The 24,946-nt window shown below is 45.1% G+C and overlaps 1 protein-coding gene across 3 annotated transcripts in view; it reads right to left on the reverse strand.

Annotated features, from left to right (window-relative positions):
• Positions 1-202: 202 nt before the first annotated feature.
• LOC135550028 (zinc finger MYM-type protein 4-like) overlaps positions 203-24,946 on the reverse strand; it is a 35,668-nt gene continuing 10,924 nt past the window's right edge. Inside the window, exons 7-29 of one of the 3 annotated variants that reach the window (XM_064980458.1) lie at positions 23,141-23,411; positions 22,686-22,875; positions 22,244-22,447; positions 21,818-21,968; positions 21,597-21,712; positions 21,189-21,365; positions 20,852-21,002; positions 20,565-20,737; positions 17,590-17,740; positions 14,138-14,269; positions 12,767-12,804; positions 12,093-12,228; positions 10,701-10,813; positions 10,270-10,468; positions 9,850-9,909; positions 7,415-7,624; positions 5,614-5,738; positions 5,229-5,406; positions 4,891-5,042; positions 4,677-4,791; positions 4,202-4,459; positions 1,786-1,918; positions 203-1,506 (exon numbers count right to left, since the gene is read on the reverse strand). In XM_064980458.1, coding sequence (XP_064836530.1) covers positions 1,272-1,506; positions 1,786-1,918; positions 4,202-4,459; positions 4,677-4,791; positions 4,891-5,042; positions 5,229-5,406; positions 5,614-5,738; positions 7,415-7,624; positions 9,850-9,909; positions 10,270-10,468; positions 10,701-10,813; positions 12,093-12,228; positions 12,767-12,804; positions 14,138-14,269; positions 17,590-17,740; positions 20,565-20,737; positions 20,852-21,002; positions 21,189-21,365; positions 21,597-21,712; positions 21,818-21,968; positions 22,244-22,447; positions 22,686-22,875; positions 23,141-23,411 — 3,668 coding nt within the window. In that variant the 3' untranslated portion in view covers positions 203-1,271. The remainder of the gene's footprint in view (positions 1,507-1,785; positions 1,919-4,201; positions 4,460-4,676; positions 4,792-4,890; positions 5,043-5,228; positions 5,407-5,613; positions 5,739-7,414; positions 7,625-9,849; positions 9,910-10,269; positions 10,469-10,700; positions 10,814-12,092; positions 12,229-12,766; positions 12,805-14,137; positions 14,270-17,589; positions 17,741-20,564; positions 20,738-20,851; positions 21,003-21,188; positions 21,366-21,596; positions 21,713-21,817; positions 21,969-22,243; positions 22,448-22,685; positions 22,876-23,140; positions 23,412-24,946) is intronic. The other 2 variants (XM_064980460.1, XM_064980459.1) reach the window with 2 other exon arrangements.

A 24,946-nucleotide genomic window follows, 5' to 3' on the forward strand; every position in this document is an offset into this window, starting at 1 on the left:
TAAGGGGTTTGTGAGCTGATGACTGGAGTTCATCTGTAATACTGCTTCGCTATGTTGTCATTCTAATTGCTATCTAAAACTGACTGACAAAATGTAATCAGAGATCTTCACTTTGAGCATGCTTCTTAGATTGTGTTCAGGACTAAATAATACACATTTCATCTGTAATTCTCTGCATTAATAAAGCTTCCAAAGTTAAACATTTGTTTTTCAGTATTTATTTAAAAATATTTGATTTAAAAAAAGTTTCTCAGAACAAAATCTATGCAATTTTGAACTAGTATGGGGAGCACTTGCAAGGTAAATGCTTGTCTTTCCAAATGAACAAACAATTCTACGTCCTCTTTCCTGACATCACAAGTGTTCTACATAAGGAAATACAGAATGACATTTCCTTCCTTCAACATTATACATGCGTGTAGGGGCACTGACATCAAGCATTTTAACAAGTTGAAATGACTCAATATAACAGTCAATTCAAGGAATGTCTGCCAGCCATCCATTTTAGTAGGCAATGGACAACACCACTGATAGCAAGTTATCACTCGTTGTTCGTACAATATTATCTCATTCCCAAAACAACGAGGCTAATCCCTTTAACACACAAAATCTCAAACAACTTCGCTGACATGGCATTGCAATCACTGGCATTCATTTCAATCCATTGTCATTTCTGCAGTGAATCCTGCAGAAAGACAGGGAATATTGAATTCAGCAGTACAGGACCTGGTCAGATATGGGATCCCAAATTCTTAAAAGCTTTTGACCATTTCCCCAATCGGAGTCCATGTTGAAGAGGGCTGGAGAGCATCGTCTCTCTCCCATGGTGACGTTAAAGAACTTGAAAATAGCTTGTTCACCGGACATGTTTTTCTCTACGACCACAATAATGCTGACAAAGGCAGTATGGCAGTTCTTAAAGTGATTCCTCCTACTTTTTCCCGTCCATTTGCCTTGTAGTGACCAGACTGCATGAACGGTGTCTCCATTGAGCAGTTGAGCATCTGTTTATAATTTGCATGTACACACATCTCCTACACAATGTGTGTACATGACACCGTCTCAGTCTAGAACTGTGTGAAACCACTCTTCTTCACACATGGCTGAAGGTGGATCCTAGGAGTCCTTACGGATCAACACGTAGTGTTTGTGTGTAAACAAAAGCTTATAACTGTGTGTGTGTGTGTGTGTGTGTGTGTGTGTGTGTGTGTGTGTGTGTGTGTGTGTGTGTGTGTGTGTGTGTGTGTGTGTGTGTGTACCAGTCCTCATGGTCAATCCGAGTTGTCGTCATGTTGGTCGGGGACCCACTCAGGGTCCTTGGACTGGGGCTTGTTCCTCTGGGGGTCTCCCAGATGAATCTCCCTGACGGTGAGGATGCGTGTCAGCATGGTGTCCAAGGTGTGGTCGTCCAGGCCCTGGGAGGAGAACCACATGGGGCTGTTGGGGACGCACGAGCGCTCCGGGAGCAGGAAGAACACGTTGGTGCGCTGCTTTACCGAGTCCGAGCTGGAGGAGAGAAGAGGGTGAGGAGGAGAGCTCTGTGTTAGTGAGGGCTCGTTTTCAGTGACATGAGGAAAGAGCTCAGAAAAGCGGAGTTTTGAAAAGCAATGTCAAGAAGAAGAATTTCCGGTTCCACTACTAAATGTTAGATTGGCCTGCAGCATGGCCTGCAGCATGTCCTGCGAGCATGTCCTGCGACATGTCCTGCAGCATGGCCTGCAGCATGGCCTGCAGCATGGCCTGCAGCATGGCCTGCAGCATGGGGAGATGGTGTGTGTCACTCACCACTTGGAAAGGTAGAACTCATACAATCGGACAGGACAGCGGAGGGGATTCTCACTGTTCTCCATCATCTCAAGCACCTCCTCTTTCTCTTCGTCATCCCTCTTCCTCTTCGCTGCCACACCATCTGCATCCGCTAAACACACACACACAAGTCCATGATTACATACGAATCAAATTTGATCTGTGTCATACTTTTTACAAATGCATTAAAAACAGAGTTTAAAAACAGCAACCCACACACAAATCCCCTGAAGAGTTAGCCAAGGCAACAGTGGCAAGGGAAGAACTCCCTAATTAGGAAGAAACCTTGAAGGCAACACTCAGAGATAGTGTTTAATAGTCATGTGCAGGGTTGCAGGGCACAATGAACAGCTTAGGCTGGGAGCTCCAACATATAGGACCAAGTGAAAAAAATAAATAAAAAAATTATATATATATATATATATATAGCACCATGACCATTGAGGGGGCATGGGGACCAAGTGAAGAAAAAAAAAAATACATTTGGAATGTATTCAGACCCCTTGACAATTTCCACAGTTACGTTACAGCCTTATTCTAAAATTGATTATATAGTTTCCCCCCCTCAATCTATACACAATAACACATAATGACAAAGCAAAAACAGTTTATCAATTTTAGCAAATATATTACAAAAACAACTTTGAATATCACATTTACATAAGTATTCAAACCTTCTACTCAGTAATTTGTTGAAGCACCTTTGGCAGAGATTACAGTATTCAAGGGGTCTGAATACAGAAAGTATTCAGACTCATTGACTTCTTCCACATTGTGTTACATTACAGCCTTATTCTAAAATGGATTAAATAGTTTCCCCCCTCATCGATCTACACACAATACCCCATAAAAAAAGGAAATATCACATTTACAGTTATGCAGACTCTTCAGTACTTTGTTGAAACACTTTTGGCAGCAATCACAGCCTCGAGTCTTCTTGGGTATGACGCTTCAATATTGGCACTCCTGTATTTGGGGAGTTTCTCCCATTTTCTGTAGATCCTCCCAAGCTCTGTCAGGTTGGACGGAGAGCGTCGCTGCACAGCTATTTTCAGGCGTCTCCAGAGATGTTCGATCGGGTTCAAGACCGGGCTCTGGCTTCAGACTTGTCCCGAAGTCACTCCTGCGTTGTCTTGGCTTGGTGTTTGGGGTTGTTGTCCTATTGGAAGGTGAACATTCGCCCCAGTCTGAGGTCCTGAGCAGGTTTTCATCAAGGAACTCAATCCTGACCAGTCTCCAAGTCCCTGCCGCTGAAAAACATCCCCACAGCATGACGCTGCCACCACCATGCTTCACCGTAGGGATGGTGCCAGGTTTTCTCCAGATGTGACGCTTGGCATTCAGTAGAGTTGAATCTTGGTTTCACCAGAGAATCTTGTTTTGGTCTTAAGAGCCATTTAGGTGCCTTTTGGCAAACCGTCTCATGGTGACACCGTTGAGGAAGGGGACGTGTTCAGTCTGGTTCCTAGTGAAGTCCACAATCAACACTTGTTTTTCGCTGACGTTGAGGGAGAGATTGTTTATCTGGCACCGCGCCGTCAGTGCCTACCTCCTCCCTGTAGGCTGTCTCGTCGTCGTTGGTAATCAGGCCTACGACTGTTGTGTCGTCAGCGAACTTGATGATCGATTTGAAACTGTGCGAGGCCACACAGTCGTGGGTATACCGCGAATAAAGGAGGGGACTGAGCACACACCCTTGTGAGCCCCCTGTGTTGAGAATCAGTGTGGAGGAGGTGATATGGTTTTTGACTAGACTCTCAAAGCATTTCATGATGACGGAAGTGAGTGCTACTGGTCAGTAGTCATTCAGTTCCTTTCCCGTTCTTGGGCACAGGGAGGATAGTGGACATCAGAGGCTTGCAAGTTCCTGTACATTTCCTCCGTTGCACCATAGGGTGTTAGTCATAAAGCATTGCCCACCGCACCTTTGCGCTTGCCAGAGAGGCTGCTTCCTATCTGCACAAAAAAAAAACTATAAAACCCACTGGTTGTCGGAGGAAAGCCGAGTCTCAAAAGTATGTTGCAGAATCTGATGTCTCTCTGGAAGGAGATCCTCGCTCTGAGTTGGCCAAGTTTGTTCATTAATGATTGAACATTGATGAGTAGTATACTCGGTAATGGAGGATTGGTCGCCCAGCGTCTTAATCTCACCACGTCACGTCCGGCGTCTTTGCTTCCTACTCTCCGGGAGGACTCCCAAGCAGCTTGAGGCCTCGCCGAAGAAGCTAGTCCATTATTTTCCAGTCTCATGGAAAAATAATTTAAAACCTGCAATGTTTTTATCGGAGCAGAAACATATGCAAAACACAGTATCAGAAAGCACAAAAGACATATGAACAGGACAAGAGCAAAGGGTAGAGAGGTGAGTGAAGGAGACAACAAAAAGACAAAGCACCTGCTGTCTCAGTAGCTAGGTCTTTCTTGGGGATGGGCGGGTAGAAGCGCAGGAAGTTGGACTTGGTGTTGTCGTGGATGGACTTGGTGCAGCGCATAACGTGGGCGAAGGAGAGCTGGCGGTGCTGGGCCACCGTCTTGAACTGGAAGAACTTGGTGCAGAAGAAGAGCAGCGTGTTGAGCAGCACGATGGGAGAGTAGGCCCCCAGCTGTTTACAGTCCCACAGGTACTCCTCCTCCACCCGCGAGTGCAGGTAGCCTGGGAGGGGAGGGAGGGGAGAGATTCAAACATGCTAATAACACCAACCTACCTACTATACCTGAATGGAAAGGAAGAGAGGGGGAGAGAGAGTGGGAGTTAAAATGGAGGAGCGAGATATGGAATAAGAGGTCAAAGCAAAGGCCTTAATACCATTTTTTTTATTATAAACTTTATTTGCGCCACTGGGCGTACGAGTCTGCATGTGCCGTCTTACCACTGGCCGTTATGGTAGGTTTGAAGCCTTTCAGCAGCTTGGTGATCTCCAGGGTGAACTTGCCATAGAAGAGATCAGTGAATATGTTCTCCATGCGCCCATTCTGAAATAAGTACTGCAGAAAGAGGGGCCGTTATACATGACATTTAACCGAATGATATCATCAGAAGTGAGTTTTTTGTGTGTACGTCTGTGTTAAATGTGTGTGTTCTACCTGCTGGATGCCGAGGCAGAGATAGAACAGACTGTCCTGGCTGTAGGACTCTCCGTTGGGTCGTTTGACTTCACAAATAAACCGACAGAGACCGTAGCCCAGCTCTGCTGTAGTGCACTTTAAAACATCCTCTTTTATCTCCATTGGTCGCGCTGTAACGGGGAAACAGAACGTCAAGGTTAACTTATTCAGTCTACTAAGTTAAATGAGTCCCACAGGCAATTAAGAGGTAGGTTGAATTCTATAAAGGAGGCAGTAAATGAGGAAGAAGCAAAGCAACAAAAATGTGTGATATCAGGATTTTCAAAATAGTCAAGTGCATCAGTGAGCAGACCCACAGCCAAATCGAGGCTTCTCCAGGTCAGGCTGGGTCTTGCTCCACTGGACCCATCTCTTCCAGGCGTCCACCCCGTACATGTGCTGCAGTTTAGGGGGCTCGCCGGGCACCACGTCACTCTGCGTCTCACCCAGTGACGCCACCACTGACACAGTCTCTGCTGCTTTCGACTTACGCCTCTGTGGGGTCAACGGGGTAGTCACAAACATACACTGAATTAGGTAACACTTAACTCGAAGCCCAGTGTCAAGTAAAGTGTTACCCATATTTACAAAGAATGAGAAATTAAAAAAGGCGCACTGCTGGGAGTCAAAATATGGAAATTAAAATTGCACAAGGCGCTCTTTGAAAGGGATTTCATTTAGATTTATTTTTTTGGCTCGTACCTTTTTCTTCTGTGGCAAGCCATCCCGAGCTTTCCTTCTGGCTCTTCGTCGTGGAGGAGAAGGTGGAGGACTGGGACTTCTATCCCTCTCCTGATCCCTCCAATGGGCCATCAGCTCCAGGGTTTCTGGCAAAACGAGAGATATTTGACAACAGACTACAATGAGAATGAGGCCAGAAGAATTGCTGTGTGTAGTATCAAAGAAGGGTTGTTACATGGTTAAACTATAACAGGGTAGTTGAAAGATGGAGATATATAGAGCTAGAAGCCATTCACTATAAAGTCAATATGTTTTGGAGGGTATTGCGTACGGCCCAGTATATCACTGGGACCAAGCTTCCTGCCATCCAGGACCTATATAATAGGCTGTGTCAAAGGAAAGCCCATAAAATTGTCAGACTCCAGTCACAGAATGTTTTCTGAGCATCAAGTCTTGGACCAAAAGGCTCCTTAACAGCTTCTACCCCCAAGCCATAAGACTGCTGAACAATTAATCAAATGGCCAAAGGACTATTTACATTGACACCCCCCTCCATTTGTTTTGTACACTGCTGCTAATTATGCAGTCACTTCACCCCTACCTACATGTACAAATGACCTCGACTAACTTGTACCCCCCCGCACACTGACTTGGTACCGGTACCCCCTGTATATAGCCTCCACATTGACTATGTACTTAGCCTCGTTACTGTTATTTTATTGTGTTACTTTAGTTAATTAGGTAAATATTTTCTTAACTCTTCTTGACCTGCACTGTTGCAGACAGATGTGGTCATCCTGTCTGGGTTGGCGCCACCCCTTGGGTTGTGCCATGGCGGAGATCTTTGTGGGCTATACTCCGCTTTGTCTCAGGATGGTAAGTTGGTGATTGAAGATATCCCTCTAGTGGGGTGGGGGCTGTGCTTTGGCAAAGTGGGTAGGGTTATATCCTTCCTGTTTGGCCCTGTCCGGGGGTGTCCTCGGATGGGGCCACAGTGTCTCCTGACCCCTCCTGTCTCAGCCTCCAGTATTTATGCCGCAGTAGTTTATGTGTCGGGGGGCTGGGGTCAGTGTGTTATATCTGGAGTACTTCTCCTGTCCAATTCGGTGTCCTGTGTGAATCTAAGTGTGCGTTCTCTAATTCTCTTCTTCTCTCTCTCTTTCTCTCTCTCGGAGGACCTGAGCCCTAGGACCATGCCCCAGGACTACCTGACATGATGACTCCTTGCTGTCCCCAGTCCACCTGGCCGTGCTGCTGCTCCAGTTTCAACTGTTCTGCCGTATTATTATTATTCGACCATGCTGGTCATTTCTGAACATTTGAACATCTTGGCCATGTTCTGTTATAATCTCCACCCGGCACAGCCGGAAGAGGACTGGCCACCCCACATATGCTCTCTCTAATTCTCTTTCTTTCTCTCTCTCGGAGGACCTGAGCCCTAGGACCATGCCCCAGGACTACCTGACATGATGACTCCTTGCTGTCCCCAGTCCACCTGGCCGTGCTGCTGCTCCAGTTTCAACTTTTCTGCCTTATTATTATTCGACCATGCTGGTCATTTATGAACATTTGAACATCTTGTCCATGTTGTGTTATAATCTCTACCCGGCACAGCCAGAAGAGGACTGGCCACCCCACATAGCCTGGTTCCTCTCTAGGTTTCTTCCTAGGTTTTGGCCTTTCTAGGGAGTTTTTCCTAACCACCGTGCTTCTACACCTGCATTGCTTGCTGTTTGGGGTTTTAGGCTGGGTTTCTGTACAGCACTTTGAGATATCAGCTGATGTACGAAGGAAAATTGTGGAAAATTCCAGCATCACTCACGGACAGGGAAGTCAGCCTCTATGTCCATGATTGGGGGTGGCGGTGTGATGGGGGTGTGGATGTCCATGATGGGTCGGAGCGTCTCGTGGGCATAGGATCGACTGTGGCGCGAGGAGACGCCGGGGGTGGGAGGTGGCTCATCATGCCAAGAGGTGAGGAAGTTACTCAATTCTTCTGTGTCCAGGTCTCCACTGTAAGTGCTTCCCTGGTCTGGTCCCCGAAGAGAAAACACAAAAGCATTCAAGTTATGGGACAGCTCTCAACATATTCATTGGTAACCCCTGTTATTTACTTGACAGTTTAGTAAGAACTACTTGTTAAAATAGTTTGTTAATACTATGTTACAGTGCCTTCAGAAAGTATTCACACCCCTTGACTTTTTCCACATTGTTACAAAGTGTGATTAAAATTGATTTAAAAAAAAAAAAATTAAATGATCTACATAGAAATACTCTAATGTCAAAGTGGAAGACAAATTAACATTACAAAAAATAAACATGAAAAAATGAAACACTATATCTTGATTAGATACTGTAAGTATTCAACCCCTTGAGTCAATGCATGTTAGAAACACCATTGGCAGAGATTACAGTCTTTCTGGGTAATTCTATGCCCATTGTTACTTTCAACATTTTTCAAGCTCAGTCAAATTGGTTGTACTGATAATTACAATCTTGTTGATCAATCCTCAGGTTTCTCCTATTACAGACATTAAACTCTGGCCTGATGGTGAAATCCTTGAGTGGTTTCCTTCCTCTTCGGCAACTGAGTTAGGAAGGACGCCTGTATCTTTGTAGTGACTGGGTGTATTTATACACTATCCAAAGTGTAATTAATAACTTCACCATGCACAAAGGGATATTCAAATGTTTTCTTTTTTGTACCAATAGGTGCCTATCAATAGGTGCCATTCTTTGCTAGGCATTGGAAAACCTCCCTGGTCTTTGTGGTTGAATGTGTGTTTGAAATTCACTGTTCGACTAAGGGACCTTAAAGATAAATGTGTGGGGTACAGAGATGAAGTAATCATCCAAAGATCATGTTATACACTATTATTGCACACAAGAGTGAGTCCTTGCAATGTATTATGTGACTTGTTATGCAGATATTTACTCCTGAACTTATTTAGGCTTACCATAACAAAGGGGTTGAATACATACTAACGCAAGACATTTCAGCTTTTCATTTAATTAAAACATTTATTTTATCGAAAAGCAGAGTGCATTCGGAAAGTATTCAGACCCCTTCACTTTTTCCACATTTTTCTACGTTACAGCCTTATTTTAAAATTGATTAAATACATTTTTTCCCTTCGTGAATCTACACACAATACCCCACAATGACAAAGCAAAAATGTGCCAATGTATGAAAAAAAATAAAAAATAACTTATTTATTTACATAAGTATTCAGACCCTTTGCTATGAGACTCGAAATTGAGCTCAGGTTTCCATTGATCATTCTTGAGATGTTTCCACAACTTGGAGTTCACCTGTGGTAAACTCAATTGATTGGACATGATTTGGAAAGGCACACAACTGTCTATATAAGGTTCCACAGTTGACAGTGCATGTCAGAGCCAAAAGGTACAGATCTGGCACAGCCACTCCTCAGTAAAAGGCACGACAGTCCACTTGGAGTTTGCCAAAAGCCACCTAAAGGACTCTCAAACAATGAGAAACTAGATTCTCTTGTCTGATGAAACCAAGATTGAACCTCTTTGGTCTGAAAGCCAAACGTCATGTCTGGAGGAAAACAGGCACTGCTCATAACCTGGCCAATACCATCCCTACGATGAAGCATGGTGGTGGCAGCATCAGGCTGTGGGGATGTTTTTCAGCGGCAAGGACTGGGAAACTAGTCAGAATCAAGTGAGACCTGAAAATAGCTGCGCAGTGATACTCCCCACCCAACCTGACAGAGCTCGAGAGGCTCTTCAGAGAAGAATGGGGGAAAACTCCCCAAACACAGGTGTGCCAAGCTTGTAGCGTCATACCCAAGAAGACCCGAGGCTGTCATAGCTGCCAAAGGTGCTTCAACAAAGTACAGAGTAAAGGGTCAGAATACTTACAAGTGATATAAAAAATTCTAAACACCTGTTTTGCCTTGTCATTACGGGATATTGTGTGTAGATTGAGGGGAGGGGGGCAATTTAATATATTTTAGAATAAGGCTGTAACATAACAAAATGTGGAAAAAGTGAAGGGGTCTGAATACTTTCCGAATGCACTGTAAACACAAGGTAAGTCCGATCTTAAACCGGGCTGTAAAATAAAGCATTCCCTATAGTCTCCCACGTCCCTCAGAGTTTGGTTGTTCTAGACTGTCCTTAAAGTGCCAGCCTGGACCACCCCTAGCTGTCCAATTGGCTCATTCATCCCCTCACCTCTCCCCTAGGTGGTTGCTGCAAAGGAGAATATATCCTCAGTCAACTTACCTACAATAAGGGTTAAAAAAGAAGAATCTATAGTAGAGAGGCGAGGCAAACTTCTCATATCTGAAAAGGGGGAAAATAAGCTCAATGAACCAATACATTACCTGAAAAAAAACGCGGAATTCATACCAATAGCTTTTTAGACTCTCGTTCAACTGTGAATTGCTTTTAAAAGAGAGACTTGGTGGAAGCGCCAAGAAACCCCAGTTATAACACACATTCACCGATGTAGCTTGGCCTATGAAGCCATAGAGAAGGTCTCACAAGTTCCAACTGGCTCATGTTCATTAGGCCACGCAACAGACAGAAAATGTTGTGCAAGTCCATGTAATCTTTCCATGTCGCAGTCTGTTTTCCTCCATTTGGTGCATAATGAACATGACCCAGGTCTCATCCCAATCCCTGACTCCCGCCCCTGGTTACCATCTTGTACTGCTGGGGCTGGCCTTTCAGGGGGTCGCTGCGGGGACTTCTCCCTCCCCTCCTCGGCTACCATCTCGGCCATGAGGATGAGGTCTGCCTCAAATGGGTCAGAGGGGATCTTCTCCTTGATGTCCTGGATGGTCTCCACGATGCGCTCAGCGTTGTCCAGAGTCACCGGCAGGAACATGGGCACGGGCAGCTGGAAATGGGGCGGATAAAGGGTTAGATGTGGAGGCTACGAGGGCTGCAATTCTTTATTCATGTTGCGCTTCTGTTCTGCAAGAGCATGTATCAGCCAACCTCCAACTGCTATTCAATGTTAGTTGGTTTCAAATGAGTCCAGAGCACAGAGCTGTTGTTTGAGAGAATTTGAGGAGAAATCTGTGTGCCAGACTGAGGTGAAGTCTAGGTAGTGTTTGGTGTTAACATACCGGTATGGGGAGTCCAACAGGCTGGGGGGCGTACTGGGTGTACAGGTTCATGGGGACTGGAACATACACCGGTACTGGGACAGGCACTACGATCACCTTGGGGAAATTATCATCTGTGGACCAACAATGTCAAGGTAAATAGAAACACAAAATGTAGATGTGTGCGCCTTTGAATATGTACACTACATGACCAAAAGGTATGTGGACACCTGCTCGTCAAACATGTCATTCCTAAATCATGGGCATTAACATGGAGTTGGTCCCCCCTTAGCTGCAACAACAGCCTCCACTCCTCTGGGAAGGCTTTCCACGAGATGTAACATTGCTGCGGGGACTTGTATTAGTGAAGGTCGGGTACTGTTGGGCGATTAGTCCTGGCTCGCATTTGGTGTTCCAATTAATCCCAAAAGGTGTTCGATGGGGTTGAGGTCAGGGCTCTGTGCAGGCCAGTGAAGTTCTTCGACGCCAATCTCGACAAACCATTTCTGTATGGACCTCGCTTTGTGCACTGGGGCATTGTCATGCTGAAACAAGCCTTCCCCAAATTGTTGCCACAAAGACCGGAAGCACAGAATCGTCAACAATGTCATTGTATGCTGTAGTGTTAAGATTCTCCTTCACTGGAACTAAAGGGGCCTAGCCAGAAACCATGAAAAACAACCCCAGACCATTATTCCTCTTCCACCATACCTTACAGTTGGCAATATGCATTCAGGCAGGTAGCTCTCTCCTGGCATCTCCCAAACCCAGATTCGTTCCCGGACTGCCAGATGGTGAAGTGTGATTCATCACTCCAGAGAACGCGTTTGGCGGCGAGCTTTACACCACTCTGGCCGACGCTCGGCATTGCATAGTCATCTGCTCGGCCATGGAAACCCATTTCATGAAGCTCCCGACGAACAGTTCTTGTGCTAACGTCGCATCCAGAGGCAGTTTGGAACTCAGTTGTGAGTGTTGCAAGCGAGGACAGACAATTTTTACGCGCTTCAGCACTCCCGTTCTGTGAGCTTGTGGCCTACCACTTCGCGGCTGAGCCGTTGATGCTCTTAGATGTTTCAACTTCACAACAGCACTTACAGTTGACCGGGGCAGCTCTAGCAGGGCAGAAATTTTACAAACTGACTTGTTGGAAAGGTGCCACGTTGAAAGTCACTGAGCTCTTCAGTAAGGCCATTTTACTTGTATTATGTGTTTTATCCCCTAATTCACCATGTTTTCATTTTAAAGGGGGAGGGGCCTTAAAAGCCTTGTTTTTTGTTGTTGTTTTTTTTTACCTCTCCTGCACATGTTATTTTTGATACCTTTTAAACCTTCATATTGTTTTGTATTTTCTTGAGTGCAAATTAAAAAAAAAAATAGTGCATGTGGTATATATGCTTTGTGGTGTTGTACCTGTCTGGCACCCTGAGGTGGTGAAGTTGGGTTTACACATGATGCCCTTGTTCTGGACCATAGGTTTACAGAGTAGTGCCTTGTTCTTCTGAACCTTGGGTGGAGGGGCCCGAGGGGCCTGAGTCTGTGTGCTGGCCTGCCACATAATGAAGAGACTGTTAGTAACCATGGGACAAATCTAATACCACTTGAAATTCACTTAGTTTCCAATTGACATAAAGGCAGGACTTAGGCTGAGTTTACACAGTCAACCAAATTTTGATCTTTTGCCAGAGTAAACTCAGCCTAAGTGAAAATTCGACTTAAGTGCAAGTTCCAATTTGCCACCATGTGCATAACAAACATACACTGGGTATACCAAACATTAGGAACACCTTCCTAATATTGAGTTGCGCCCCGCGTTGGACTAGTAACCGAAAAGTTGCAAGACCGAATCCCCGAGCTGCCATGGTAAAAAAAATGTTGTTCTGCCCCTGAACAAAGCAGTTAACCCACTGTTCCTAGGTTGTCATTGAAAATAAGAATTTGTTCTTAACGAACTTACCTAGTTACATAAAAGGTCAAATAAAAATTTGATTGAAAAAATTCTTGATACACACAGGACACTGTGGAGCGTGAAGACCCCAGCAGTGTTGCAATTCTTGATGCAAAAAGAACACCTATGCACAACTCACATTTCCAACATACTTCACATGTCTTCTTGGAACAGTCCCTGTAATGACGCAACAGAACAGGAGTTAGTTTTTAAAAACACCAGTCAGTCAGGCAGGCCTTTATTATATAATTTATCAACCTAATTTCATCTGTAATTAACCTGCACCTTAATGGGTGTCAAAAGGCTTTGCTATTAGCAACAAGACATTTACTGATGAATGAACACACTGGTTGAACACTCTCCAGTTAGACTTAATAGTGTACAACACCTTGTGTGTATACCCCTGTGTATACAGTAAATTGTATTTAACTGGTAACCGACTTTAACCGAGTCTGCGTGTGTATATTTGAGTTTATTTTGATTTTTACAGGGACAGTGCACATTAATCAACGTTTCAGTAAAAGTGCCGGTTTTAGCCAGCCGGGCTAATTTTCAACCGCAGTCCCTGGGCAGGTTATTAAAAACAATTCCAATATAGACAATCATTGAGCAGTGAGCACACGCAGAGCAACATAGGACAAGCAAGACGAAGCATAGACAGGACAAGCAAGACGTAGCATACAGACAGAGCAACATAGGACAAGCAAGACGTAGCATACAGACAGAGCAACATAGGACAAAAAGCAGCTAGACAAAATTCATAAAAGCAACAAAGTGTTTCCACACCTCACAAGCTACAGACAACATGGAAAGTGGCAATACACAGCTAGGGATTATGATCACAAATCTGACTGACCTTTAGCCATGTCTTCATACATTTTGTGAAAGTGTGATATGTGGTGCAGTTGTGTGTGTCTGATGGCAGTGTATTCCAGACATGAGAAGCTCTCACAAAGAAAGCAGATTTACTAAAGGTGCTTATCCTTAAGGAAACTATGCAGTCACCTCTCATAGCAGACCTTGTGGATCTGATGCCATATGTTGGTGTTTTCTGTTTAACAAACATACTGAGTGGAGGGGGAGCCAGGCCATTTAGGATCTTGAATACAAGACATGCGTCAGTGTATTGCACAAGATTTTCCCAACTCAGGAGCTCATGCTTTCTGAGGATGTAACAGTGATGATGGCTATTGGGCTTCCTATCAAGCACTTTGAGAGCCTGTTTGTAGATAGACTGAATAGGTTTTAATGTTGTACAGCAAGCTTGGGCCCAACTAGTCAAGCAGTATGTTAAGTGGGGGAGTATCATAGATTTTTTGCTACAGTTTTGCTACCTCGGTAGTCAAACAATTTCGTATAAATCGGGAAATTAGCTAGGATGAATTTGGTGATCTGAATGACTTTTTTCACATGCTTTTTAAAAAGAGATGTTGGAATCAAGTATGTTGCCATGGTATTTAAAATCAGAAGCCACCTGGAGCTTCTCCCCTGACACAGACATCTGGTATACCTTGCAGAGCAGTGGTGTAGTTGGGCTGGCCAATGGGGGAGCTGGCTAGTGAGACTACGTTGGCGATGACAGGATCAGACACGCTCGTAGCAGTGGTAGTATTGGAGGGGGATTGAGCGATTGAGATGGCCACTGGAAGGATGAGTGGAAGAGAAAGAATGAGAGCGTGAGAAAAAAAATGTTGCAGTTATTACACAGTGCTTATGGAACGTGATTGAAATGGACTGTTTTTTTTTGTCAACGAGCTACACAAAAATACTAATTTCAAAATGGGAAGAAAAATATATATTTTTCAATAATGAAAAACAAAAGTAACACTAATAAATCTTGATAGAAAGGTATTCACCTCCCCGAGTCAATACATGGTAGAAACACCTTCGGCAGCGATTATAGCTGTGATTCTACTTGGGTAAGTCTCATAAGAGCGTTGCACACTTGTATTGTGGAATATTTGACCATTATTCTTTTCAAAATTCTTCAAGCTTCTATCAAGCTTGGGGATCATGGCTATACGGCAATTGTCAAGTCTTTCCATACATTTTCAAGCAGATTTAAATCAAAACTTTAACTTGGCCACTCCGGAACATTCACTGTCTTCTTGGTAAGCAACTCCAGTATATATTTGGCTTTGTGTTGTAAGTTATTGTCCTGCTGGAAGGTTAATTCATCTCCCAGTGTCTGGTGTAAAGCAGATTATCCTCTAGGATTTTGCCTGTGCTTAGCTCCACCCCGTTTCTTTTCATCCTGTCAAGCATACCCATAACATGATGCAGCCACCACCATCCTTGAAAATAAGGAGGCAGTTACTCAGTGATGTGTTGGATTTGCTCCAAACGATGCTTTGCATTTAGACTCGAAATTGAGCTGAGGTGTATCCTGTCCCATTGATCATCCTTGAGATGTTTCTACAACTTGACTGGAGTTCACCTGTGGTAAATTCAAATTGATTGGACATGATTTAGAAAGGCACACACCCATCTATATAAAGTTCCCACAGTTGACAGCGCATGTCAGAATAAAAACCAAGCCATGAGGTTGAAGAAATTGTCAGTAGAGCCCCGAGAAAGGATTGTGTCGAGGGACAGATCTGGGGCAGGGTACCAAAAAAAGGTCCCCAAGACCACAGTGGTCTCCATCATTCTTTAATGGAAGAATTTTGGAACCATCAAGACTCTTCCTAGAGCTGGCTGCCCAGCCAAACTGAACAATCGGGGAAGAAGGGCCTTGATCAGGGAGGTGACCAGGAACCCGATGGTCACTGACAGAGTTCCAGAGTTCCTCTGGAGATGGGAGAACCTTCCAGAAGGACAACAATCTCTGCAGCCCTCCACCAATCAGGCCTTTATGGTAGAGTGGCCAGATGGAAGCCACTCCTCAGTAAAAAGGCATATGACAGCCCACTTGGAGTTTGCCAAAAGGCACCTAAAGGACTCAGACCATGAGAAACAAGATTATCTGGTCTGATGAAACCAAGATTTAACTCTTTGGCCTGAATGCCAAGCGTCACGTCTGGAGGAAACCTGTCACCATCCCTAAGGTGAAGCATGGTTGTGGCAGCATCATGCAGTGGGGATGTTTTTCAGCGGCAGGGACTGGAAGCTAGTCAGGATCGAGGGAAAGATGAACGGAGCAAAAAAGTAGAGAGAGATCCTTGATGAAAACCTGCTCCAGAGCGCTCAAGACCTCAGACGGGGGCGAAGGTTCACCTTCCAACAGGACAACGACCTTAAGCACACAGCCAAGACAACGCAGGAGTGGCTTAGGGACAAGTCCATGAATATCCTTGAGTGGCCCAGCCAGAGCCCGGATTTGAACATCTCTGGAGAGACCAGAAAATAGCTGTGCAGCGACGCTCCCCATCCAACCTGACAGAACTTGAGGATCTGCAGAGAAGAATGGGAGACACTCACCAAATACAAGTGTGCAAAACTTGTAGCGTCATACCCAAGAAGACTTGAGGTTGTAATTGCTGCCAAAGGTGCTTCAACAAAATACTGAGTAAAGTCTGAATACTTACGTAAATGTGATTTCATTTTTTTTCCATTACAATTGTTATCATTTCTAAAAACCTGTTTTTGCTTTGTCATTATGGGGTATTGTGTTGATTGATGAAATTATTATTTTTCCCTCATCAATTTTAGAATAAGGCTGTAACGAAACAAAAAAAATGTGGAAAAGGTCAAGGGGTCTGAATACTTTCCAAATGGACTGTATGTACGTTTTGGGATATTTTAATTTTTTTCACTGTCATTTAGGACATTAGTGGAGCCACTACAATGTTGTTGATTCATCCTCAGCTCACTCCCATCACAGACATTGAACTCTGTAGCTGTTTAAAAAAAATCCCCAATGGCCTCATCTCTAAGGAGTTTTATTTCCTGTCCAGCAGCTCAGAAGGAGAGCTGCATCTTTGATGTGTCTATGTGGTTTAATACAACATAATTATTAACTTGACCATGCTTAAAGATATATTCAATGTCTGATTTGTTATTGTTACCCATATACCAATCACTGCCCTATTTAATGAGGCTTTCGAAAAGCTCCCTGGTCTTTGTAGTTGTGCTCGAAATTCAATAGTTCACTGAGGGACCTTACGTATGTATGGGGGACAGAGGAAGTGGTAGTCACATTCAAAAATCATGTCAACCCCTATTATTTCACACAGAGTGAATCCATATAGCTTATGTGAGTTGTTAAGCCAGATTTTACTTCTGGCCAAATCTTACTTTACTTCTAATTTTACACTTGCAATAACAAAGGGGGTGAATATTTATACAATGACAATTTTAGTTATTACATTTTTTGTAATTTGTAAAATAATCTCATTTTATTATCCACTTTGACATTATGGAGTATTTTGTGTAGATCAATGACAAAAAAATGACAATTAGAACTATTTTAACCGCACTTTGTAAAGCAACAAAATGTGAAAAAAATTCAAGGACATGTAGATTTTCTATAGGCAAGGAGTGTACCAAACATTCAGAACACCTTCCTAATGTTGACCTCAGAACAACCTCAATTCCTCAGGGCATGGATTCGTCAAGTTATCGAAAGTGTTCCACAGGGATTCTGGCCCATGTTGACTCCCAATGCTTCCCACAGTTGTGTCAAGTTGGCTGGATGTCCTTTGGGTGGTGGACCATTCTTGATACACACGGGAAACTGTTGAGTGTGAAAACCCTGGCAGCGTTGCAGCTCTTGACACCTACCATACCCCAATCTTTTGTCTTGCACATTCACCCTCTGAATGGCACACATACACAAGGTCCCAATTGTTGCAATGCTTAAAACATCCTCCTTCAACCCATCTCCTCCCTTTCATCTACACTGGAGAACTCCGAGACTTTGTGTGTACCTCTCTTTTCAAATCACGAGCTGTGACAGGCAACACAAGGACATGTCGTACCCTATGAATAAACAGTACAATTGTGCTATATCCTAAGTCCTACCCTTTTGGCCCTGGGGCTTGCCCTGGTTCTGGGTCTGCAGGCTGCAGAAGTCGAGCAGACACTGGAGGTTGCAGAAGTGCTTCACCTCGCCCAGCATCGGCAGGGTCTCAATCAGCTTCCCCTGGCGCTCGCACGCGTCACACTTGGCCACCTGAGGCAAAAATCAAGATGTAGAAAAGGCAGTTAGAGAATGTCTTACGAGTTAGCCAGGTGGGACATGCACATACCAGTACGTAAATGTTACCTCAAAGTATCAGCAAAGTCAGAGCTGGTCATTTAGGGGGATAACTTTAAGAGTCCAGAGGACAATATTAGGAAGGTGTTCTGGGGGGTTTGATGGCACAAGCGGGGAGCCCAGCCAACAGAGAGTTGCAGTAGTCCAGACGGGAGATGGACTAGGCCCTGCGCTACTCCCTGTGTGAGGTAGGGTCGTACTCTATGGATGTTGTAGAGCATGAACGAGTCACTGCTTTGATGTTTGCAGCTAAAGACACGAGGTGTTTTTCCTCAATAGGCATACTGCTGTGATCCACACTCGTGCTCTGAGTGAATTCTCTCGAGTACCTTCTTGTGAGGACGAGAGTGTGGAGAATGCATAAAACAATACATTTGAGAATCACTCTCACTCCCCCTACTGTATTACCTCACCCTTCACTGAACCTTCTTCCAAGATATACACAAAACAAACGTTTTACTTAATTATCAGCTAGATATATGAATCGTAATATTCAAGCTAACCAGCTAGTCACAGGCAAAAATGACCTAAAACAAATTTTATGCAAGGTAGATGTACCTTTTTCATGGGTAGCTACCAATTCTAGCCCTATTGACTTACCCATTCACTGAACCATCTCTCAGCCAGGACAACAATGGCAGTAGAAACTAAACAAGAAACACAAAGCAACTGTTTTACTTCAAAATTATCTGCTAGCTACATGTGAATCGTAATAATGCACACCAGTAGTGAGAGTACGTGGTGCAGACAGATCCTCTCCATGTCACCTGGCAGGAGCGGTCTGCCAGGTAGGATGCAATCCAAGAGTGTGCAGAGCCTGAGACGCCCAGCCCTGAGAGGGTGGAGAAGATCTGATAGAGCCTGAGACGCCCAGCCCTGAGAGGGTGGAGAAGATCTGATAGAGCCTGAGACGCCCAGCCCTGAGAGGGTGGAGAAGATCTGATAGAGCCTGAGACGCCCAGCCCTGAGAGGGTGGAGAAGATCTGATAGAGCCTGAGACGCCCAAACCCTGAGAGGGTGGAGAGGAGGATTTGATGGTTCATGGTGTTGAAGGCATTGGATAGATCTAGGAGGATGAGAACAGAGGAGAGAGTCAGCTTTGGCAGTGCAGAGAGCCTCCATGACACAGGGAAGAGCAGTCTCGGTTGAGTGACCAGTCTTGAAGATACCACAAAAGTCCTTATGACCATCTTTGATATCATCCATGTCAGTCTAATATCACATTGGATGTCATCATCGCTGCAAGGCCTACTTTGAGCATGAGGCTACAGCAGCTTGAAATTAAATAGTGACTAAATAGTTATGCATCTTGATACAATGATGTTTAGGGTCAAGAAGGTCATTCTGAGAGGGATAATGAGATAGTTGGTCAGAGAGAGCACGCTCAAGTGTTTTGGAAAGAAAAGGAGGGATACCGGTCTGCAGTTCTTGACATCAGAGTCAACGAGCGTTTGCTTTTTGAGGAGGGGAGTGAATCGGGCCATTCTGATGGGACGCAGCCAATGATCAGGAATGAGTTCATAAGGGAAGAGAGCGATGGGAAGTCTCCAGAGATGGTCTGGAGAAGGGTATGTGGTCGAGCAGGCAGGCAGGTCAGGCGGCCGGACCTCAATATTTGCAGGGCTTATAGGCTGAGTGAATGAAGAGCAGATGTATTCAGCTTTCGTTTCAAAGATGTTGACAAAGCCGTCAGCAGAGAGGGACGAGGGAGGGGGTGGAGGATTAAGGAGGAAAATAGTTTCCTACGGGTAAGGGACAGAAACGTGACATTTAAAGTGACAGAAAGTGGCTTTAGCAGTGGATACAGAGGAAGAGAAGGTAAAGAGGAGGTAGTGAAAGGCCGTCCACAAGTGTAGTTTTCCTCCATTTTCGCTCAGCTGCCCGCAGCCCTGTTCTGTAAGATCGCAATGAGTCACTCAGCCATGGAGGCCCGTGCCGGCCGGTAGGAAAGGTGAGGGAGAAGAGAGAAAATCTCCCCCCAGGAGACATTAGCAGCCCTGTGCCACCACCGCAACGAACAGATGCTCTCGGGCTGTGAGGGGAAAGCTGGAGTAGCAAGTCTTCTCTGGGGTGTTCCATGTCTCCGTCAGAGACAAAAAGTCAAAGGACTTAAGGGTAGCATAGGCTGAGATGAACTCTGCATTGGTCCAAACACGGCCAGAGACCAGGAATTCCACATAAGTTGTGTGCGTACTGTAAACTAAATTAGAAGGGTTGCATCCAAGGGGTGGGGAGCATCTGTAAAGCCTACAAGCAAGAGGAGCAAATGGGTACAGAAATCACACACACAGATGCCAAAGAGCAAAATGAGATCTGAAAATAACTAGGGAAGATATTTAAGTGAGAGTGGTGTGGAGCTTTCCTCTCTTTCCATCCTTGAATAACTCGGCAGAACAAAGAACCGTCTTTGTTTCGGCGGCAGTCTTAAGTTCTGCGACGAGACTGCTGCCCTGCCAACAGCGATTCCAACTGCCACATTGGATATGCCATTTGGAAAGTTCAATTCATTCACTCATGTGGTTTCTTATCCCCAACTTCTTCCTTCCACCTGCACAAATATGAGAGAACAAGTCTCCAAGTTTTCAGACAAGTTTACAAAAGTTTGTATTGGAGTCATTTCAGATCCATTCAAACTGAAAGAACAAGGGGATAGACACCAACAGAAGACTGCTCCTCAGCATTGAGCCTCATTGAACCCTAGGTGTTTTGTTCAGTTCTTTAGCGTGGTTCCATCCTATACCTGACAGAAGAGCAGGGTGTAGTGGGACTTGCACTCATCCGAGCAGAACTCCTCCACCCTGCCTCCGTACTGGCCCGTGATGGCCTCCTGCGCGGTAGAGGCGCAGTAGGCACAGGTTCTGCAGTGTTTCCCCCAGCGTTTAGTCAGGTCGTGCTTGTAGAGCAGCTTACAGCCTGGATATGGAGGAGAGAAGAGGGCGAGAGACAGGGAAATGTGTCTTTAAACACCAAGGCGCAAACTCCTGGAAGTGGCAGGCCTATTAAAACATGTCCGATCTCCATCCTCACCTTCACTGCAGAAGGTGTAGTCCCTATTGTTGATTCTCTTGACCTCCTTGGCTGGCTTCTCAATCTTGCAGTACTCGCAGCGCGCCATCTCATAGTTGATCTTTCTGTACTCCTCAGAGCAATTTACTGAACAGAGGAATACCATCTTATCCTGTAGGGTTGAAGACATACATTCAATCAACTCTACAGCAGCATTAACAGAGGCTGTCGACATAGAGGGGGTGTGTTTGTGAGAGGGCGAGAGAGTTCAACAAAATGGAGGAAGATGGAAACGCAAAGAGACGAGAGAAAGAGAAATGAGGGGGATAGAGAGAGATATTAAATACAGTATAGGTACCTTGAACTGAATGAGCTCGGGCTTGGAGGAGAAGAGGCGGTGGCACTGGAAGCAGGGCAGTCTGGTCCCTTGGGATCCCCTGTCCCTGGTCTGGCCCGGGGCCGCGGGGGGAGCTGTGGTCCCTGTGCCCGGGGTCACGTTCATCTGGCTCTGGGAGTTGCTCTTATTGAACTGATCCTACAGGCCACAGAAATATTATAACATTGTAGTGTCAGTGCAGGACAGGAAACAGTACTTTGTACAGCATACATGGCTATGTTTTAGAAACAAAGCGTAAAATATCAAAAGCAAGCACTATTAGAGCCTCAATTAAGATCATTGAAGGTCATTAAGTTGCCGTCCTTGAAATGTTTCTACTCTAATTAACGTTTCAACTGAGCTAATTCATCAACCCAGAGGAGGTGTTACCTGAAAGGTGACAACACAGTTCATGGTGCAGAAGTTCCGGATGGAGCCGTCCGACATGGCCAGGTGGAAGGAGGGCACCGTCTTCTGACCACAGGTGTTGCACTCTACCTGAGCACCTAGGTCGACACGAAAGGAGAGGGAGTGTTATGAATGTATATGCATACGAGTGAGCGAGCGAGAGCAAGGTGTACATGTTGCCGAGGTGGTTAGCCTAGCTATACCTGAGGAGCTGACGGTCTGTACTTTGTGGGCTGTAACACAGCCAGTAGAGCAGAACATCTCCAGCTTGCCATCAGAGTCGGCGCTGTCGACCATCTCCACCGGTGCGCGGAAGTTGCGGCACATAGTACATGCCACAGACTTCTTAGCTTTCTGAAAAACCAGACCGACCACAGAGGAAGAGAAAGTGAGTGCTTTTGCTTGCTTTAACTTACAGGTAGATGGTTTTTATGTACTGGAGAAGATCCAAGGTCCCTCCCTGGGACCTCCACTTCCGATGAGCTTTGAGAGGAATTGACAAAACAAGGGTGGTCGGAAGCAAGGATTTGACAAATCGTAATGTTTTTAGAAAACAGCCCTAGTTACAGTCAACAGGCCAATGGCTTCTTCTGACTGCGTGACCTGCATCTCAGGGATCAGATTCTTACCTGTTTGAAGGTGGTGACACAGCCGGCGCTGCAGAAGGTCTTATTGACCCCCTGCATGACCAGCACGGTAACCTTGCCATAGCAGTAGTTGTTGCAGCTCTGACAGCTGTTCATGGACAGCTTGTTGGTGGAGCGGAAGCGCGTGAAGCACACCTCGCTGCACAGCCTGTGCATGCTGCCCTGGAAGATCACCTCGTGTTTACTCTGTGTGGGAGAGAACAAGGAGCTCATGTTGAGGCAAGAGGGGCAGAAATAAATGTTTAAGGCAAAAGGAGTCCAGTTTTATACTTTAACACACTAAAACCCACTATAAAAAAAAAAGTCTGTCAATCCAAAAATTCTCACTTCCCTGTCAACTCTGACATTACCAGTTTTATATGGCCAATTTTGTTACTCCTAGCAACTACCACACTGACACGCGCAGAGACCATAAGTCCCTTACAATGCAGGCCTTTTTGCACATGCTGCACTTGACGGCCCCAGTCATGGTGGAGAGGGAGGAGGAGAGGGTGGAGACGGCAGAGTTCCTCTTGAAGTTGAAGGAGGAGAGGCAGGTCTGGCTACAGAAGTCCTTCACCGTGCCCATGGTGTCCACAGGAGCTGTGATCACGTCCTTGGGGTTTGCAATCTCCCTGAGGGGGGTGATAAGTTCATAATTGATCTACGAACATATTTTTGTTTACATTCAGGTAGCTCACAGTGCCTTACATTAAAATGCATGTGGAAAAAGGTAGCACAATGGAAGTCAAATGTGAATCATAGAGTAAGGCTTAAGTACAAAAGGTAAATCAAATGATTTTTATTGGTCGTCACCTTTGGAGTTTGGTCCATTCCTTTATCTTCCTTAAATAATTATCTACATAGCTACTCCATTGGCATGACAACAGCAAGACTCACTTGAGGCAGTAGTGGCAGGGTTTCTTGGCTGGGCAGGGGGCAGTCGTCTTGACGACAGACGGAGGACTATAGGAGGTGAGACAGGACGTGGAGCAGAAGAGGTCCGAGGAGCCCTTCCTCTGGTAGGCTGTTTGGCCCTTCAGTAACACCTTGTTACAGGCCGAGCAGGCCACCCGCATAGCCATGGGCATCAGCGGAGGGATGGAGGAGGCGGCCGGGGTCAATGGAGGCATTACAGTCTTGGAGAGGGAGGTCACTGGTGTGGATGTGGCTGTGAATAATAGAGGATGGGTGGAGATTGAGGGAAGAGAGAAATATATTTTGCTCCTTGAGAGCTTGCGGTAGACTATAACGATCCACTCACAGCCCAGGGATGTTTCTGCCATGAAAATATATATATATATATTTATTTATTTTTATTTTTTTTTTTTTTCAGGTTGGGATGTCAATTAAATTTTTGGGATGTTAAAAAAAACTATTTCCGGCCTCCCGAGTGGCGCAGCGGTCTAGCGGCTAGAGGCGTCACTACAGATCCGTGTTTGGTCCCGGGCTGTGTCGCAGGCGGCCGCGACCAGGAGACCCATGAGGCAGCGCACAATTGGCCCAACGTCGTCCATGTTAGGGGAAGGTTTGGCCAGCCGGGAATTCCTTGTCCCATTGCGATCTAGTGACTCCATGGCGGGGTCATGTTTCGGAGGGCGCATGGCTCTCGACCGTCGACTCTCCCGAGTCCGTACGGGAGTTGCAGCGATGGGACAAAACTAACTACCAATATGATATTACGAAATTGGGGAGAAAAAGTAGACTTACATTTTTTTTTACATTTAAAAACGCTTTCCGTGTAAACTTTAACACCTAAAACCAGATATAAAGTATGTAGAAAAGATAACGTACCACCAGTGCCTTCGGAAAGCATTCAGACCCCTTGACCTTTTCCACATTTTGTTACATTACAGCCTTATTCTAAAATGGATTTTAAAAATACGAAAAAAATCCTCAGCAACTTACAACACCCCATAATGAAAGTGAAAACAGGTGTTCTGAAATTGCAAATTTATTAACAATTCTAAACAGAAAATAATTTATTTACGTAAGTATTCAGACCCCCATCCTGTTTCCATTGATCATCCTGGAGATGTTTCTACAACGTGATTGGAGTCCACCTGTAGTAAATTCAATTGATTGGACATGATTTGGAAAGGCCAACCTATCGATATAAGGTCCCACAGTTGACAGTGCATGTTAGATCAAAAAGGCACCGATCTGAGGAAGGGTACCAAAAAACATCTGCCACATTGAAGGTCCCCAAGAACACAGTGCCCTCCATTATTCTTAAATGGAACAAGTTTGGAACTACCAAGACAATTCTTAGAGCTGGCCGCCCAGCCACACTGAGCAATCGGGGAAGAAGGGCCTTGGTCAGAGAGGTGACCAAGAACCCGATGCTCACTCTGACAGCGCTCCTCTGTGGAGATGGGCAAATCTGCCAGACGGACAATCATCTCTGCAGCACTCCACCAATCAGGCCTTTATGGTAGTGGCCAGACGGAAACCACTCAGTAAAAGGCACATGGCAGCCTGCTTGAGGTTTGCCAAAAGGCACCTCAAGGACTCTGAACACGAAAAACAAGATTCTCTGATTTGATGAAACTAAGATTGAACTATTTGGCCTATACAGTTGTGGCCAAAAGTTGAGAATGACACAAATATACTTTTTCAAAGTTTGTTGCTTCAGTGTCTTTAGATATTTTTTTCAGAAGTTACTATGGAATAATGAAGTATAATCACAAGCATTTCATAAGTGTC

Source organism: Oncorhynchus masou, chromosome 12 (assembly GCF_036934945.1).
Source record: "Oncorhynchus masou masou isolate Uvic2021 chromosome 12, UVic_Omas_1.1, whole genome shotgun sequence".
In the NCBI taxonomy this organism is placed as follows: Eukaryota; Metazoa; Chordata; class Actinopteri; order Salmoniformes; family Salmonidae; genus Oncorhynchus; species Oncorhynchus masou.